Source organism: Nanorana parkeri, unplaced genomic scaffold (assembly GCF_000935625.1).
Source record: "Nanorana parkeri isolate BGI_ZX_2015 unplaced genomic scaffold, ASM93562v1 scaffold753, whole genome shotgun sequence".
In the NCBI taxonomy this organism is placed as follows: domain Eukaryota; kingdom Metazoa; phylum Chordata; class Amphibia; order Anura; family Dicroglossidae; genus Nanorana; species Nanorana parkeri.
In genome coordinates this window covers 635,575-653,587 of record NW_017307021.1, presented here as the reverse complement: position 1 = coordinate 653,587, position 18,013 = coordinate 635,575, and the positions used below count along the sequence as shown (strand labels likewise).

The 18,013-nt window shown below is 42.1% G+C and overlaps 1 protein-coding gene across 1 annotated transcript in view; it reads right to left on the bottom strand.

Moving 5' to 3' along the window:
* The window catches only part of PIK3AP1 (phosphoinositide-3-kinase adaptor protein 1), a 76,760-nt gene that overhangs the window by 40,394 nt on the left and 18,353 nt on the right, over positions 1-18,013 (bottom strand). The window contains exons 2-3 of the mRNA XM_018564463.1: positions 17,321-17,728; positions 904-1,013 (exon numbers count right to left, since the gene is read on the bottom strand). Coding sequence (XP_018419965.1) covers positions 904-1,013; positions 17,321-17,728 — 518 coding nt within the window. The remainder of the gene's footprint in view (positions 1-903; positions 1,014-17,320; positions 17,729-18,013) is intronic.

Sequence of the window (18,013 nt, the reverse complement as noted above, 5' to 3'; positions counted from 1 at the left end):
AGCTTTTTGCCTGGAGTTACGCGTCTTCTTTCCTGGAGTCTATTTAACCTCATTTATGAACAACATTACACTAGCAACATAAATCTGGTGTAAAGTGCGTCAAATATATTCAGTGCAAGTTCCAACACTCGCAATTGCTATGATAAATTTCCCCGATTGCATCTTCTCACTCTAACTATTGGAAAACACTCAGCAGCAGCAGACAGAAGCAATCAATGTCCTGGGCTTAGGAGAAACCCAATGAACACAGAAAACATAAAACAAAGCTCAGGCTGGCTACAGCCCAGATGTAAAAACACTTAATGTGGATAGGGACACTCTAGCCTAAAGCTGGCCATACACTGTGCGGATTTTGGCCAGGTCATCAAGAATTTCGCACAACGGGTGCCCCTGTTGGCACGGTGGCACCCTTCCATTTAGCATCCTTCAATCAGCCAGGCAGACAGTGACGGCAGACAATCAGCTGCCATCACAGTTTGCATATTCAGCCTGCCGCTGTCAGATACAAAGGACATGGTGGTAGATTCATCCATCTATGCTGTTACTGTATATAACAGTGTATGGCTAGCATAAGGCACGCTCCCTACATATCTATAAAAGCTCTCAACAGACTCAAAACCTTTTGAAAACAGCATTTTCTCAGTTAGATCCCTGTCATCATAGATGCATGAAAAGGGGTTGGGGTGGCTACAGCAGTGCACAGGCACCATACAATGAAAACAAGCAGTGTAAAGCATATGTATGACAAATAGCAGCCTTCCCTTATCCACAAGTGAAGTGTCTGTTAGTAACATAGGAGTAGCCTGTATCACAAGCATATGCACAGTAATTCAAGTACATATAACCTAATATCAGAATATTTCTAACTGCTTTACATAGCAAAACTAGAGAATATGCACAAACCCCACAACGGATCCTTTCTGGCTGTATGGACAATAGGTTTCCCTGAATGGCTTCTGGATGATGCTGATCCTGTTCACGTTCAGGTTCTGTACCAGAATCACAACCAGAATCTAAAACAATGAAAGACATAAACACCTGTAGATTATAGGATTTACAATGACAATCGAAACATTTGCAAACCAATGCATTAAAAATGCCATATTTAAATAGTGTAGCATAGTATAGTATAAATACAAAACACAGCGAGCGCCTCCATCGTGTAAAAAATGTAATAAAACAGATTAAGAACAGCTGAAAAGGTACTCACAAAAGTGGAGTTTAAGCAGGCATGAAAGATCATATGTAACAGACTGGACCTGCCGGCTATCAGTCCTTCCTGGTTGACACGTTTCTGAGGTCACGCTTCCTTCATCAGAACCAACATTGGTTCTGATGAAGGAGGCTCCACTTTTGTGAGTACCTTTTCAGCTGTTCTTAATCTGTTTTATTAAACGTTTTTACACGATGAAGGCGCTCTCTGTGTTTTGTATTTCAGCTTTTGTGTTTTCCCTAAACCAGTGAGAGCAGCCTCGAAAGTGTAATACATTGAACATTGAAGATTCCCTCCCCTCCTTTTATCCTTGACACATGCTGCTGGCGCTTGTGGTGTACTTTGTTTGAGTATAGTATAGTATAACAGAGATTTGTGATGGTGTTGAGTCTTTGTGGCTAGAACTAGATAAGTCTGAAGCTAGTTGTAAACTAACTATGGGTTTGTGTTATAACCCTCCAAACATAAGGGATGAGGAGGAGGCTCACCTACATTCCCAAATAGAAATAGCTAGGAAGCAGGGAAATGCTTTTATAATGTGTGACTTCAATTATCCGGCCGTTTCCTAAACCTGTTGCAGGACAATTTCATGGATCAGATGGTTGATGTGCCAACCAGAAAGAACGCTATACTACATTTATTATTTTCCAATAACGCAGACCTAGTTGAATACATAGAAATTAGGGATTGATTGGGTAATAGTGATCACAGGGTGATTAGTTTTAATGTTGGGTACAGAAAAGAGAAGTGTGTTGGTTTGACAAGAACGCTAAATTTCAAAAAAGCAAACTTCGATAAGCTACTTCTCCTACTGTATGACACTAAATGGGACAAATTAATTCCCACAATAAACACTGATGAGAAGTGGGATTGTTTTAAGAATACATTACATAACGCTATTACCAAGTGCATTTTGTTGGGTAACAAAAAAAAAAAAAGATCAAGAGCTAAGCCTGCATGGCTAAATAAAATGGTTAGACAACACATCAAGGACAAGAGCGTGCCATTTATAAAATACAAGATGGAGGGGACTGCATTGGCATTCCAGAGCTACAAGGAATGAAATAATAGATGTAAACATTAAATCCTGGCAGCTAAAATAGATTACGAAAAGCATATCGCCACAGTCTGTAAGAAGAACCCCCCCAAAAAAATTCTTCCAATATATAAACAGTAAAAAGGTAAGAAAAGAGCAGAACGGGATAAAAGATGAAAACGGAGAATAATGACAAATGACAGGGAGAAGACCCTGCAGAGCACACCATAGATCCTGCATAGCCCACCTGAGAGTCTCTATGGTGGGCTCTGCAGGGTCTCAGGTGGGCTGGTCGCTGGAGTCCCTTTCCCTGTACCTCCTCTTAACTCCTCTTACCTGCTGCTGCTGGGGCCCAGCCTGCTCCACCCACTCCCGTGTCACCTCTGCCATGCCGCCCCTGGTACAGCTGATACCCATGTGAGGGGCCCCACAGGCTGCCCAGACCCCCCACATAGGTACCGGCCATACCAGCCTGGTGGCGGTGTTTTATCAAAGTTTGTGACTACGTTAGAATGTGTGACCAGTGACGTAATCTCACATTCCACCGCACTCACAAAGTCAGACAGAAGCGACATTTGAGGACCGTTCAGCTGTTCAAGGGCAGATCGGTTCTCCTGCATATACAATTTGCGATGCCGATATGCCCTGGAACAGCTGACAAAGCGTTGGAATTCTTCAGATTTTGCCGGTCACATATTCCACCACTGAAAAAGTGGGCGGGATTACGTTAAAATGTGTGACCGAGCACACATTCCACCGCCGGAAAAACTGGGCGGGATTACGTTAAAATGTGTGACCGGTCACACATTCCAACCTAGACACAAACTTTGATAGAACAGCGGCCCTGTCTGTAATAATTTAATCAGAGAAATAGATTATAATAGGCAACATTACAGTGTAATGTTAATCCATTTTTCTAATTAAACTACATAACAGCACACAGTGTTTAACAGTACAATAAAAAGAAATGACAGCACACAACCCTACACCGCCCCCCCCTCCCCTCACCCCTCTCCCCATTTGGACTCACCCAGCCAGAGCCTCACAGCATCCCAGCCAGGCGGTGTGCAGGGGCGGGGCATGTGACACACACACTTCTCCTCTCCCCCCGCTTGTTACTAGGGACGCGGCCGGGAGAGGAGCGGCGAGTCACAGGACTTCGCTCCCTTGCAGAGAAGCCCGTTGACAGTGCGGGGCCCCAGCGACCCTGCACTGCCCCGTATTCCACCAAGGGGGCGCTTAAACCGGACCTCACTGGGCCCCCCCCACAGCCACAGGCCCCAGTGCAATCGCACCGACTGCACCGGCAGTAGTTCCGCCCCTGTTTCTGTGTTTGCAGATGATACTAAAATTGGGAGGGTAATAGACACGGGATTAGACATTATAACATGGCAGGGAGACCTGGATAAAATAGGGGAGTGGGCAACTATATAGCAGATGAGGTTCAATGGTGAAAAATGTAAAGCAATGCATTTTGGGGTTAAAAATAGGCAAGCAGAATACACATTAATAGGTACTCCACCAGGGAAGTCAGAAATGGAAAAAGATCTGGTGGTCATGGTAGACCACAAATTGAATAATAGCACGCAATGCCAGGCTGCGGCAAACAAAGCTAGCAGAGTACTGCCATGCATTAAAAAGGGAATGTATTGTAGAGACAAATCAATAATTTTGCCACTTTATAGATCACTGGTTCGGCTACATCTTGAGTATGCGGCTCAGTTTTGGTCAGCAGTCCACAGAAATGTCCTGGAGCTGGAGAAAGTCCAGAGAAGGGCAATTAAACTATTTAAGGGGATGGAGGATCAAAGCTATGAGACAAAGGTGCTAAATTTAAATTTGTTCACGCTGGAAGTAAGAAGATTAAGAGGGGACATGATTTTGATGCACAAAATGTTTTGTGGTGATGGCAACATCAGCAATAAACATTTTAATGTAAACTCCCTAACTCAGACTAGAGGCATCCACCTAAAATTGGTGGAGAAAATATTTAACCACACAGGGTGTTGAGGATTCTTTTCAGTCAGAGGTTACATTTTGGAACTCTCTGCCACAAGCAGTGTTAGCAGCAGAGAGTATTGATTCATTCAAAAATTAATCAGATACCTTCCTAAAGGTGCCCATACACGTTACAACCCTCGCAAGACTTTTGTCTTGCGAGGGTTGTAAAGTACTTAAAAAAACGTAGGATCTGCCCATCTTGGACAGGCAGATCGCACTTGCGATCATCGCAAGCCCGCCCCCTTGAGGGGCGGGCTTGCAATGACTGCAATGAGGGGCGGGCTTGCAAGGATGGCAAACGGGCAGTGTGCGCGTGCGGCCCGTTCGTCAGTTGTCGAACAAGCAGGCCACTAACTCACCGAGAATCGTACGATTCCCGGCGGGTTTTCCAGCCTGCTTGTTCGATGGAAGACGTGCGACCGTACAGTAGAAACGGTCGCACGCCTTCCATACACTGTACAATTCTCGTACGATCGCGGGATTTCCCACGATTCTCGTACGAGAATCGTACAGTGTATGGGCACCTTAAGAGACTGTAACATACAGGGGTACAGGTACTCCTAAAAACTAAGACCACACAGTGACTCATATGCACACACGCACATAAGAACAATCAATTGTAACAAAGAACCATTTGATGTAACTATTGCTCCTGAATTGTTTAGCAGCACTAAAAGCTTAGATGAAAGCCTTTATCTCAGATGTCCCTGACTTCATCAGCTCATGAGCCACATTCAATGTGACAGCTAGAAGTGAGCAAATCAATGCACGTACTAGCAGCCTTGGTTATTATGATGTTCAACCATTTCATAAAGGTTCTACGTTTGGCAGCATCTACATGATTTAATTTTGTATGGAAAGATATATGTTGCAAGGTCAGATTTATCAAAATGTCAATTGTCTCAATATGGTATAAAATTTGAAGCAAAATTTTGCTGAACGGCTCTGCAAATACGTAATGATACAAAAAAACTATTTCTCCAAAATTGTCAATAAAATTCCGAATAAAAAAAAAAAGATACTGAAAGTGAAACATACCTGTAAGTGTTATACAGAGTATATTTACTCACTATCCATGTCCATGTGTGAACTAACCCTTTGAGAGACACTTCCCTTTTCTTGATATACAACAATTCTACCCGTTCTGAGCTAAACCTTACATAGGATTTGTGAAACTTTATTGTAGGTCTGGCATACCCGCTTAAAAGATTTTAAGCATTTTTATGCTTTATGTAGAAATAAAATTGTATTTTATATTTTGATTTGCAGCTGATGATTTAAAAAAAAAATGTTATGCTGTACATAAATGTAATAGATTGTGATATTAATAGTGATTTAATTGACCAACTCTGGTAGTCACACACATATAAATAAATTGTCCTTTCTAACTTTGGTGCACTTGGGGTGTTAGGCCCCATTCACACGGGGACTTACACTGCTTTTGAGGAATCCTAAGCAAACAAAATATATATACACCGACACTCCAATAACAAGTTAAATATGTCTGTTTATTGACGTATGAGCAGCATAATGTTATACACTCAATGCAAGTGTTCAGTCAACTAAAAACAGACGTATTTGACTTGCTATATATTTTGTTTGATATTGACCATGATTGCCAACCGTCGACAGCCGCAGCACCCACCCTCATTATTTTTGGAACAGCGGTTTCAAGTGCGATGGGTTCATGTACTTTACCAGGAATCCTAGGCAGGGCCATCCCTTTAATATGACAGCCTGAGGCGGTTGCATTAGGCAGCATCTCTTTGTCTTTGAGTCACGTAGGGGGGAAGCAGGCAGAGCAGGCATGGCCGCTCTGGTGCACAATTTGCAGTGTGTCTGCCACCCCCTTTCTGGTCAGAGTGTCCTAGGTTACTAAGAGCTGGGCAGGGAGATGTGTAAGGGCCATGCACACCTCCCTGCCCAGCTCCTAGCAACCTGAAACACTATGGCCAGAGTTCTGCCCAGCTCCTGAAAGTTTTTGATGTAACTGGTTAGCAGGAGCTGAGCATGTTGCCGGCCAAAGTATCCCAGGTTGCTAAGAGCCAGGCTCTGCAGCCCATCTGCCCCATCTTACTAGGGACACTACCACGATTACATGCAGTTTGAAATAAACGATTATCCCTGGACACTGAATAGACAATCATCTATCCCAAACCACATGCAACCCATTGGTTCTTGCCTCAGGACGTATGAAAATGCCCCCATGTGAATGCAGTCTAAGAAGGACAGCATTAGTAGTTCCCTAAATGATTTTCTGGTTTCCTAGATTATGATAATGTATAATAATTTCAATGTAAAACTTGTAAAAGAAATTGTTTGTGTTAAAGTTTTAAAATCCTTATCTCTGTATAATTTATAATTATAAATGCACATGGGGGCAGCCATATTTGCTCATTACATATTCAGGCAGCATTTCCTGCTCTGCAGTGTGTATCATTCTGTGCACAATCTACTATTTTTTAACCTACAATTTGTGATGTGTATTTCATAGCTTACTATCCCCTATCAGACAGGAAGAAGTAGTTGAATAATAATAATAATATATTAATATTCATATCATTTTTAATCATCCCATTTCTTACACAAATAAAATATGCAGATAAGGAAATAATACTGTAGTGTAGTGTCATTGAATCATGTGAATCTAAATGAGTAATGAAGAAACAATAGCCCTGGAAATTAAACTTGCCTATGATATTTATCCACATTGTGTTTTTTTTACCAAAGACAACATTTTTTAGTCTCACTTCCCCAAAAGGCATTTTAAGCATTAGGAGTTCTATAGGAATTTGAGTCATAATTTCAGCAGTAAAGGAGGTGCTTTTGTATATCAATGATGTGGTAGTAACGTGGTAGTAACATTCACAGGGAGTCATACACAATTGTATATCTGAATATGGACTTTAGATATAGATAGCTATTATATATTATAGATAGAAATATTTAGATATAGCTGATATAGATATTTAGATACAGATAATTGGCCTGCTTGGTCAGCTTACATTTGCAATTGGCCATAGAAGACTTGGTCTAGGTAGGAAGAGTTTTAGAAGATCTAGAAGTTGGCAACCATTTCACCAATCCATAATCGGTGGGCAAAATCTCTGTGCTTGTATGTCCCCAGAGACCTGTTGGGTGTTACTACTGTCAATCTATTCCTGCACGTTCAACACCTCTCACATTTATGTGACTGTCATTTGTCTCCATACACCAGAAGTGATTGGAGATGAAGATGAGGGCATAGCTGCGGATGTTTGGCAGTAAAGTCAAATTTGCATGTTGGTAAGAGTTCTTCTCACTTTGTTTAGATTGCCTTTGAAATAGCTGATTATGACGATACCACTATGTTTACATGCTTTGGGAATGGAAAGTTTCACTTCCATATAATAAACTGTGCAAGAGTTTCTAAAGTTGGCCAAATCTACTTTCAACTATGTAGCACAAACTCAATTAATTGTTTAGGTTTGACCTTATATTACATAGTAAATCTAAGGTTCCCCATTAGGGTTGCCACCTGTCCGGGATTCACCTGGACAGGCCAGGTTTTATGACTGCTGAAACCCAGACACAAGATGTCAGGCAGACAGGGGCAACCAAAATTAGGACAGGGACTACTGGCCCACCACTGAAACTAGGCTCGACTGTGAAATTTTCATATAAATGAGTGGCTCTATTTACAAATGAATAAGCCATGACTCATTCATATGTAAATATTGTGGTTAATTGATATGCAAATTCTGCTCCTCCCCCATTGTAGAATGTTGTACAGTCCAGCATTCTGCCAGTGTCTCATCATGGGTATTTCAGCTGTTCTTCTTTTTGTATACCCTTTATCTGTCAGTGTGTGGCTATCAGCTTCTGTGGTTAACAGACATATTGTGCAGCTCTCTCTCGCTTTTTTACAGCCATCCAACAGTTTCAATCACTTTGAATGAGACTCCTGGCTGCTTTATATTTCCTTACACAGTTTTGCAGCTAAAATCTCTGGAAAGGACCATTTATAGATATAAAATATTGTAAGTTGGGATTTGTTTTAAATTTGCTTTCAAGAGGCATTGCAGGAAAAAAGTAAAACAAATCTACTGTAATCTAGCAAATATTGCGTCTATACTAAATCAGAAATCTCAATCATTTTAAGGTAATTGCTGGTCAGTGAGAATACCTCCAGTACATTGCTGGTCAGTGTATATACCTCCGTTACATTGCTGGTCAGTGTGAATACCTCTGTTACATTGCTGATCAGTGTATATACCTCCATTACATTGCTGGCCAGTGTATATACCTCCTTTACATTGCTGGTCAGTGTGAATACCTCTGCTGCATTGCTGGTCAGTGTATATACCTCTGTTACATTGCTGGTCAATGTATATACCTCTGTGTCACGCTCGCCTGTATTGCGGAGGTCTGTGTAGCGGATCACAACTGCGGATAGGGACTTAGTACGGGAATCAGGACGCAACTCTTTCTCACTTTACCCAGTTTTGGATGAGGCCGTGAGGGAGTTGCAACACATCATACCCCGTATACTGGATGGTGTAATTGGGAGCAGTCTCCCTAGGCCTGCTATACCTCTGTTCGGACACCAGAGGGAGGCATCAGCTGTGAGTAGCAGGGCTAGACCGCTGAGGGCAATCAGATACAAGCAACTGAGGTATTGTGAAAGTTTTAGCAATACAGTTCTGGTAAGTATGGTTTGACAAGTTATCTTCTAATTAAGTTTAGCAGATATAAGTATTAGCAAACACTGGTTCATTCTAGGTTGTAATGTTCCTTTTAGGAAACATGCAGTCCCAGAATACTTGCGGTTTTAGTTGGTCACGGATGCTCCACGAGGAGCGGGTTGCAGGTCCTTGTTAGAGTCTCCAGGAGAGTATCAAGGGTCAGGTTCTTTGGGAGGCGAGTGGGGAAGCTGTACTGATCAGCGTCCCGAACACTCGACAGAAGACGCTGATCCACTGACATGTTGCGGCTTTTAAGCCGAGTGCTGGACCTGGAGGGGGCGGGGCTTCGCGGCGCGCCTGCGCCCGACGAAGATGCGTCTCTGGGGAGAGAGGGAGGAAGCCGCCTATGCACCTGCGCAGGGTGTTGCTGTTCAGCGGCGACGGACGTCACCCTCTGATGCATGGCTCTCGGCCGCACGGACCCGCGGCGTGCCTGCGCCTGGAGTGCACGACCCGCGGTACCGGCTCCCACCGAGCTGCGTCTGTTACACTCTGTTACATTGGAGGTCACTGAGAATACCTCCGTTACATTAGATTGCTGCGTGGCACTGGAGTGTTCAGGTTTCGCTTGAAGAAAAGGTGGCAACCCTATGCCCCCTACACATTACAATTCGACTGTACAATCTCTGTAAGTCAACTTTAGATCTACCATAACTATGTAATATGCAGACCTACCAAGTCTATACAATCAATTTATATCCACTAAAGGAGACTGTGATGTCATATTGTAATGTGTGTGGTGAGTTTAAAGAAGATTGTGCAGAGATTGTAGAATCTGACTATATAGTGTATGGCCAGTTTAAGGCCCTGTTCACACTAGCCCATAATGTTTTCCTGTGTGGGATAGTGTCTGATGTGTACAGGCAGCGCATGGGGCGGTGCTTTGTGCTGTTTTAGCACATCATACTGTTTACTGTTTACTGAATGACACTTCAATAATGTTAGTGCACTGCAGCTCAGTTGCTTTGCAGTGACCAGTAGTGACATCAGGTGAGCTATGGTGTGGTGCGGAAAATGTCAGCATTTTAACACGATCCACCTTAAGTCAAGCTTGCAGTGTGAACAGGACACATTGAACATAATTGTTTTCTGTGCACCCTGGCGGTAATCTGTGTTGTTCTTGTGCAGAAAAAATGAGGTCACTGCACATAGTGTGAATGAGCTCTAAATGTAGACATGAAGGGAACAATTTTGAAAGCTGCATAGAAAGTAAGCTAACCTTCACCTTCGTAACAAAACATGCCCATTCCTCACCAATGAAACCTCAATGCTGCTCATACACTTACTTGTTATCTCTTGTCTCGACTTTTGTAACTCCCTCCTCATTGGCCTACCTCTACACTGGCTATCCCCCCTTCAGTCTATCATGAATGCTGCTGGCAGACTTATCCACCTAACCAACCGCTCAGTATCTGCAACCCCGCTCTGCCAATCCCTGCAGGGCTTCCAATCACCCAAAGGATAAAATTCAAAATATTAACAACCACTTACAAAGCCATCCACAACTCTGCCCCCGGTTATATCTCCAACCTTGTCTCAAAGTATCACCCTAACCGTCCCCTACGCTCCTCCCAAGACCTCCTGCTCTCTAGCTCTCTTGTCAACTCCTCCCATGCTCACCTCCAGGACTTCTCTAGAGTCTCTCCCATTCTTTGGAACTCCTTACCCCAACCTGTCCATCTTTCTCCCACTCTGACTGCCTTTAGGCGATCGCTAAAGACTCATCTCTTGGGGGAAGCCTATTACACTTCAAACTAACCACTGAACTCTTTCTCAAACAATTCATCCCCACACAGCTACCACCTCATGTATCACTTGCCCCTCCCTCTTAGATTGTAAGCCCTCACGGGCAGGGCCCTCCTTACCATCTTGTCTTGAATTGTATTGTAATTATAATGTCTTCCTTATATTGTAAAGCGCTGCGCAAACTGTTGGCGCTCTATAAATCCTGTATAATAATAATAACCTACTACAGATTTACAGGAGTCACATTTGGGACAGGAAGTGAGAATTGTCCAATGGGGACAAAATATAAATGGGGACACAGACAACATTATAAACAGTTTTTAGTAGAGTTAGAATCCTTGTCAGTTTTTATTGTTGTATGGGTCTCCATTGGGAAGACTCACTTGTTTCACAATTTATTATTTTCCTAGACCTCACCTGCATCCCCCTTGCCATACCCAGGCTTGCTTTGTTTATACAGTAACAAAAACAGACCAGTGTAAGAAAAAGCTTCACACTACAGTTGTGACAAATTAGTTAAAGTTAGGTAAAATACAATGGTGCTGACTGAGAATGATTCTGTGCCCATTTATTTTAGGCCTCAAAGGTGTGGCCATTCCATTTTAAGAATGCATCCCTCCTGTTCTGGGCAAGTAAGTAAACAAAGGTTGTTTTATTCTAAGACAGGCTTGGAAACCAAGAATCTGAGTTGTCTGCATACTGCAAATGTTATGTTGTTATTAGTTTTAAGGATGTGTAGGATACCTAGCATGCAAAGAACTTGACCTGATTCTACACTATGCAGTTTACATTCTTGATAGATACGATTTCCTGAAATAAATAGCCTTGCAATATGCAAAGTCCACCTGTTCCCCCTTTACAAACCACCTACTATTAATAGGTGTACAGTATGCTCATTTAAAAAAAAAGTTATATTCATGCTTACCTTACCCCTGTCATCCACATTGCTGGTATGATGTCACCGTCCTTCCAAAAAGATTCATAAGGAATGCAGAGCAGGCAAAATCTAACAAGACGCTCCACTCCACTGCAAAAGTGTCTTCTCACAAGATTTTTGGCCGTTCTGTATTCCCCAGGATCTTGCTGGAAGGACTGTGATGTCACCCTCATCTAGACACCACGGGCGGAAGATAGGGGTAATGTAGAAACCCTTTTTTTCATTACAGGTAGGTACATACACCAGACTCCTGCGCTCTCTAGATTACATACACCTGACTCCTGCACTCTCTAGATTACATACACCTGACTCCTGCACTATGTACATTACGTGCACCTGACCCCTGCATTATGTAGATTACATACACTGACTTCTGCACTCTGTAGATTACATACACATGGCCCCTGCATTCCCTAGAATGCATACACCTGACTCCTGCACTCTGTAGATTACATACACTTGACTCCTGCACTATGTACATTACGTACACCTGACCCCTGCATTATGTAGATTACATCCACCTGACTCGTTGCACTCTGTAGATTACATACACCTGACTCCTGCACTCTGTAGATTATATATACCAGACTCCTGCACTATGTACATTACAGACACCTGCCCTGCCCCCGGAGTTCTGTAGATTACATATACCAACTCCTGCACTCTGTACATTACACACATTACACCTTCTCTACATTACATTAACATGTTAATATATTGCAGCTTACCAGTCCTTAGATGTGGTGACTGCATAGGTTTCCACTTTTCTCGGCTAAGTACATTTTCTGCAAGTACAGAAACAAAATATCTGTTGATTCAGAAATGTGTGTCCTTGAAACTTCCTGCACACTGAACTACAATCTTAAATAATGTTATCAGCTTCCCCAGCCATAGTCTGTACAGAACACCCACCCCACGATCTTATGGAGAGGGGGAGCTGTTTGTAGTCCAATTTAAGAGAGCAGGCTAGGGTTACAATACTGCTCCCCCATAAATACAGTACAGCGAGTGAGCATTATCACCCTAGGACAGGAAGTAGGTGTGGCAGGATCATCAGATGAAAATAAAGGAACAAAGCCTCAAAAAATACCAATGCAACCATCACATCTAAGGACTGGTAAGCTGCAATATATTACATTTTATGTTATTGGGTTCAGCTATGCTTCCGCTTATCTAAATAATTGAATTCATAGTGAATCATTTACATAAATAGTGATTTGCCGTTTGAAAATGATGAGTGTTTTAAAGCATTTGGTGATGATGAATGGTCCATTGACTGTGTTATAAATGGTGGGTAATATTAGACATAGATTTCCCCTTAAAGCAGGGCTTGACAAATTTGCTTTGAATCTAGGAGCCAGCTAAAAAAGTTAGAAGCCAGTAATTTTCAATGACGGTTTTAATTGGCGCACACGTCGATACCTGGCATGTGTAGCACAATCGCTGTTTTCGTACATAGGTGCACCCAACTTGTGTTTCCGTTATGTATGCATGCTTTTGCAGGGGACTTTAAATCTTGTTTTTTAATTTTATTTAATTTAACTTTTTTTTTCTTACTTAAATGTATTGCTATCACATGATAATAGCACATTGGAGATGACATGTTCTCTTTAAAGTGACATAATGGGTCTTTTAGACCCTTAGTGTCACCTTTCCACTTTAGCTGGGGTTTGACAGCTGCCATCTGAGGCAGCTAAATGTAAACACAGTAGCCAGTGGCTGAAAGCAATAGCCAGCCTGCTATTGGCTATTTTAAATTTCAAAGTTCTCCTTCAGGTCAGCTCCTCTGCTGATTGACAGCAGGCAGTGGGCAGGTGCAATAGCCAGCCTGTTATTGGCTACTGCTATTTAAAATACCCAATAGCAGGTTGGCTATTGCTGCTGGCCACTGAATGGGAGACCGGCAGGCAGTTGATGCAAAGAGGGGGCACAGGGGGAGCAGTGGTGGCACGGGGGCACAGCGGGCATATGGGGGAATGCAGTCACAGTGGTTGGCAACCAATCTGTCCTTTCCGCTCGGCACGGGCTGCAGCTGTCTGTGTCCCCTCCAATCCCCGCTGCCTCTGCTGATACAGGCGGGGAGAGCAGCAAAGATCAAAGATGTCACAGACCACAGCAGGCAGCGGGTTCACAGCAGGGAGGACAACAAGAGGTGCTGAGGTGATGCAGCAGCGGAGAACAAGGCGGAGGTGGTGGGGGACAGTGATAGGGCTGACAAAAGCCCAGATGTCAGGATGCAATTTCTAGTCACCATGGCAACCTGGCACCTAGGATTTGTCAAGCCCTGCCTTAAAGAATGGGAAATCCAGATGCTGGATAAACAGTTGCAAATGTACCTTTTTGGGGCACAGACAGCACTTAACTATGTTTTTGATAGTGTCCGTGATCTGCAAATTGATTGATTTCAAATCTGCTCAAATGTAAATACTTGTTTAATCTAAAAATGGTCTGTTTAATCTAAAAATGGTCTGCTAAAGTATTCTAACTGTTATGGGGGCATAGCTACTTCTTTTTCATGTCTATGTAGTTAAGCTAATGACGCTGTAAGTAGATTATGGCATACAAGTAACAGTTATTTGAATTTCTATCCAGCTTCATTTTAATTTGTTAGTAAAGAATAATTGGTTTGGGAATAGTAAGGTTAGTTCATATATCAACTACACAGGGATCTGGAGGTAGAATATTCTTCATGGAACCCTGGACTGCCCACACACAAAAGACAGCGCCTAATTTACACCAGCAGATGTTACCAGACTGTTTAAAGTATCTCTCCACATCCTCCTGAAGAAGTGGCCACGTTAGAGCCAGGGAATGTGTTGAGATGGTGTATTACATACAGTATATTTATTTGAATAAAAGCTTCTAAACTGATGTAACACACAGACTCACCTTCTGGTGCATCTGCTGCCATAATCCCACATTGTTTTTGGGCTTTATCCTTCTTCTTCTATCAGAATACAGAATCCCGCAAGCATCGAGTGCGACCTTCTGCATGGAGACAGAAATATACCCTGCAAGCCTCCCATCACCTGGTTGCCTGATATTGCCAAAGGAACATCCAGAAACCGCATCTATTTAAGTATTGCACATCAATCTTATCACAAACTAGAGTTCCGATCTATATTCCAACTAATACATTCAGCCGGACCTCTCCTGGGACTTTTTTCCTCATTTTTCCTCCTATTATTTTTTGGGAGTTTTCTATCTTTCAAGGGCATTAGACAGTGGGATGCCATGCATGTATATCCCAGCTGCCACATGATCTGTCTGATCAAGCCCCTTTCTAGAAACATGCATGTTCATACATATGGTGCCTATGGCACCGGTCTGCCTCTGGAAAAAACAATAGTGATTGATCAGAAACATTTATTCCGACCAATAAACTTTCGCTGGAGTATGCCTGGTCAAGGTGTGTTAGCCAGGTTAATAAAGGGGCTTAAGAACATACAAACATTTCCTAATGCAATCATAAATGGCCAGATCAGGGATTCTTCCGATTGTCTAGAAAAGGTTTTGACACCAGCCATGCTAAACTTAAAAGTTGAACTCGAGCTCTACCTTTTTCCCCCACAATTGCAACAAGTTATCTCCTGTGTTGAAACAAAATACTCTAAATTTCCTGTAAACATGCATCTCTACAATAAAACCCTTTGAAGCTTTAGCAGCTATCTTGAGCCTGCATTAATTTCCAGTCTGAACGGCCTCCATCATTCATCAATACCCCTTATCCATGTCATCGTTGGCCCCCTCTTTCAATCATTTTGTTGGCAAGCTTTATGTGAAAGAACACATACCTGACATCTCTTTAGACGTGTCTGCAACCAGTCCACCAATCAGCAGGCTGCACAGTCTAAAGACTTTAGCACCCAGTGGCCAGCAGGGAGAAGCAGCCACATCTAAAGGGATCCCGGAGATGATTTCTTTCATTCTTTTGAAAAAAAATTTGAGGCAGAAAGCTGTGACAATTACAGGAGCCTGCAGGCCCCTCTCACCAAACTCAAAGCAAAGAGCTGCAGAGAAACCCAGTTATGATTTTACTGGGTCTCAAAACTGGTATTTCTTGAAAAACTATATGACTTCATTGAAAACAATATAATTGCATGTTAATCGGGAAGGAGGGAGAGGGACAAGGGAAGGTATTGTATTATCTGTATGCTACACTTCAGCTTTAATAAGCATGACCTTTTGTCTGTATACATCCTTTTGTTAAAAGAGAAGGCTATTATTAAGAGCTGCGGATTTTAAAGAATATTACCAACTAATATAAGGAAGTATGTTGAGTATGTAGAGAAAAGCCTTTTCAATTCTGCACTAACCCTTTAGTTGCTGGATTGCCTGATTAGCTAAATCTTTCATTGCGGAAGGGCAGAGCTGACTGCCGATAACCATTAGGAGTGTGGAATCATTTCCAGCCCAGAGTGCAAGTGACGGAAGCATGGAGTGTTTAGGGGCGGTTGCAGTGCTCTATGTGCTTGGCCTTGTCGATTTTCCAAAGACACTTGTGCTGAGTGTTTGTATGTAACTGTGTTTTTAAATTATGCATTTTCCATTTAATGGATGGTATAATATTAAATTCTTAGGAACATGACCGCATACTCCGTGATAGGGATTAAAAAAAGGAATCATCAACACCAAGGACAACACTAGTATTGTTTTCTGAAGCCTTTTTCTAATCTATTACATCCTATTGCAAAACATGCTCTACAGCTTTAAAAGTTCTTATAGAACACTGATTAATTGCTAGTGTGTGAGACATAAAAACATGGCCAGCGAGGTGTTTATGTTGCTAAACTATAGGGAATAAATGCAGACGTCATGCTGTTCTGCTTAAAGGCAAAGTTCTTGTTTAAAAAAATTATAAATGCACACATTTTCATCAAATAAAAAATCTGCCTTTATTATTTTTTGCATTGGAGCTACTGATGTATTGCAAACGTGAACAGTGGATCACAGATGGAATGCTCTGGCTCCTGTAGATTCTTCCTCCTATTCCTGCCTGTACCAAGTTACAGACATTCAGTAACAGGAAAAAAAGGAAGAATGAATGGACTACGGTGACATCACTGCACTTGTATTCCATTGAGAAGTCCCTCTGCCGTGGTGGCAGACAGGACGTGTAGTTTCTCTATTCAGAGATCCTGTCAAATGATCTGTTAATGGATGATGTGGCTGTGTGGAGCCGGAGCCACACACAACCGTGCCATTTTCAAAAAAGAGGCCTGCAGGGAGGTATGATTGAATATGGGTGTAACATGAAACATGGTTTTAGAGGTAAACGTAGCATTTAAGCTATCTGTAAACCAAGACAGTAAGTGATATCATGAAATCCATTACCATACAGCATTCTGCTTAAGCCCCTTTCACATGGTCTTTTCAGGAGGGGATCCATGCACATATCCTCTGCTGATCAGAACGGATGTCACAGTTGTGACATGAGTGTCCATCCAGTTTTTTCCTTCACCTTGCGATGGAGGAATAAAATTAAATTACCGGATCCATGTTGGTCTATAGGGAATCGGGCTGCCCATAGACTAACATTGCGTAACTGATCAGACCTGAAAAACTGACAGCTGGACCTGATTGGACTGCCTGTCTAAAAGGCCTCTAATACAGTACTATAAAAAAAACAATGCTTATCCAGGAGCTGTCAGCATGTTACTTACCATATAATATAGTATCCTTAATACTTATAACATAGAGTTCTGGGTCATCTTCAGAGGATAGTTGTTTCCAGTACGGCCAGTCTTGGAATAAATTTGTGAAGTCCTCTTTGTCCATTACTCCACAAAATAACACAATCACTTTGTGTGGCGGCCTCAGAACAGTCCTCAAGCTTTGCAAGATATTCGGGTTGTCAAGGTTGACTTCCAAATCCCCAGAGAGAAGGATAAGAATACATTTACTATTCTGGAATGTTTTAAGGTATTTACGTGGAATAGGCTCATCTTCACTGAGTTCATATGAGTGTATAGCAAAGTCCCGGCCTTCAGGATGTGTTTGAAAGAGACTGAAAAGATATTGGCACCATTCCTGTGCATCAGGTCCATGAAGTATCAGTAGGTCATAGACACCTGTGAAACATCAAGAAGAAAATACAATAATATAACTGGTACCATTTTCCAAAGTGCATCTTGAGAAACATAATTTTCTTAACCTAACTATTTTTAATGCCGTTGACAATACGAATAATAGTGAAGTGTAGCTATGCAGTCAATCACTTTTAAACTGGACACTTAAACATAATACCGGTATATCCAAAAGTTTTGTAATCACAGTGTATATTCCATCAAGTAATGTTATTAAAACATGAATACAATAAGAGTCTGTCCTCTGTTTTGTTATGTGTGCATTCATAC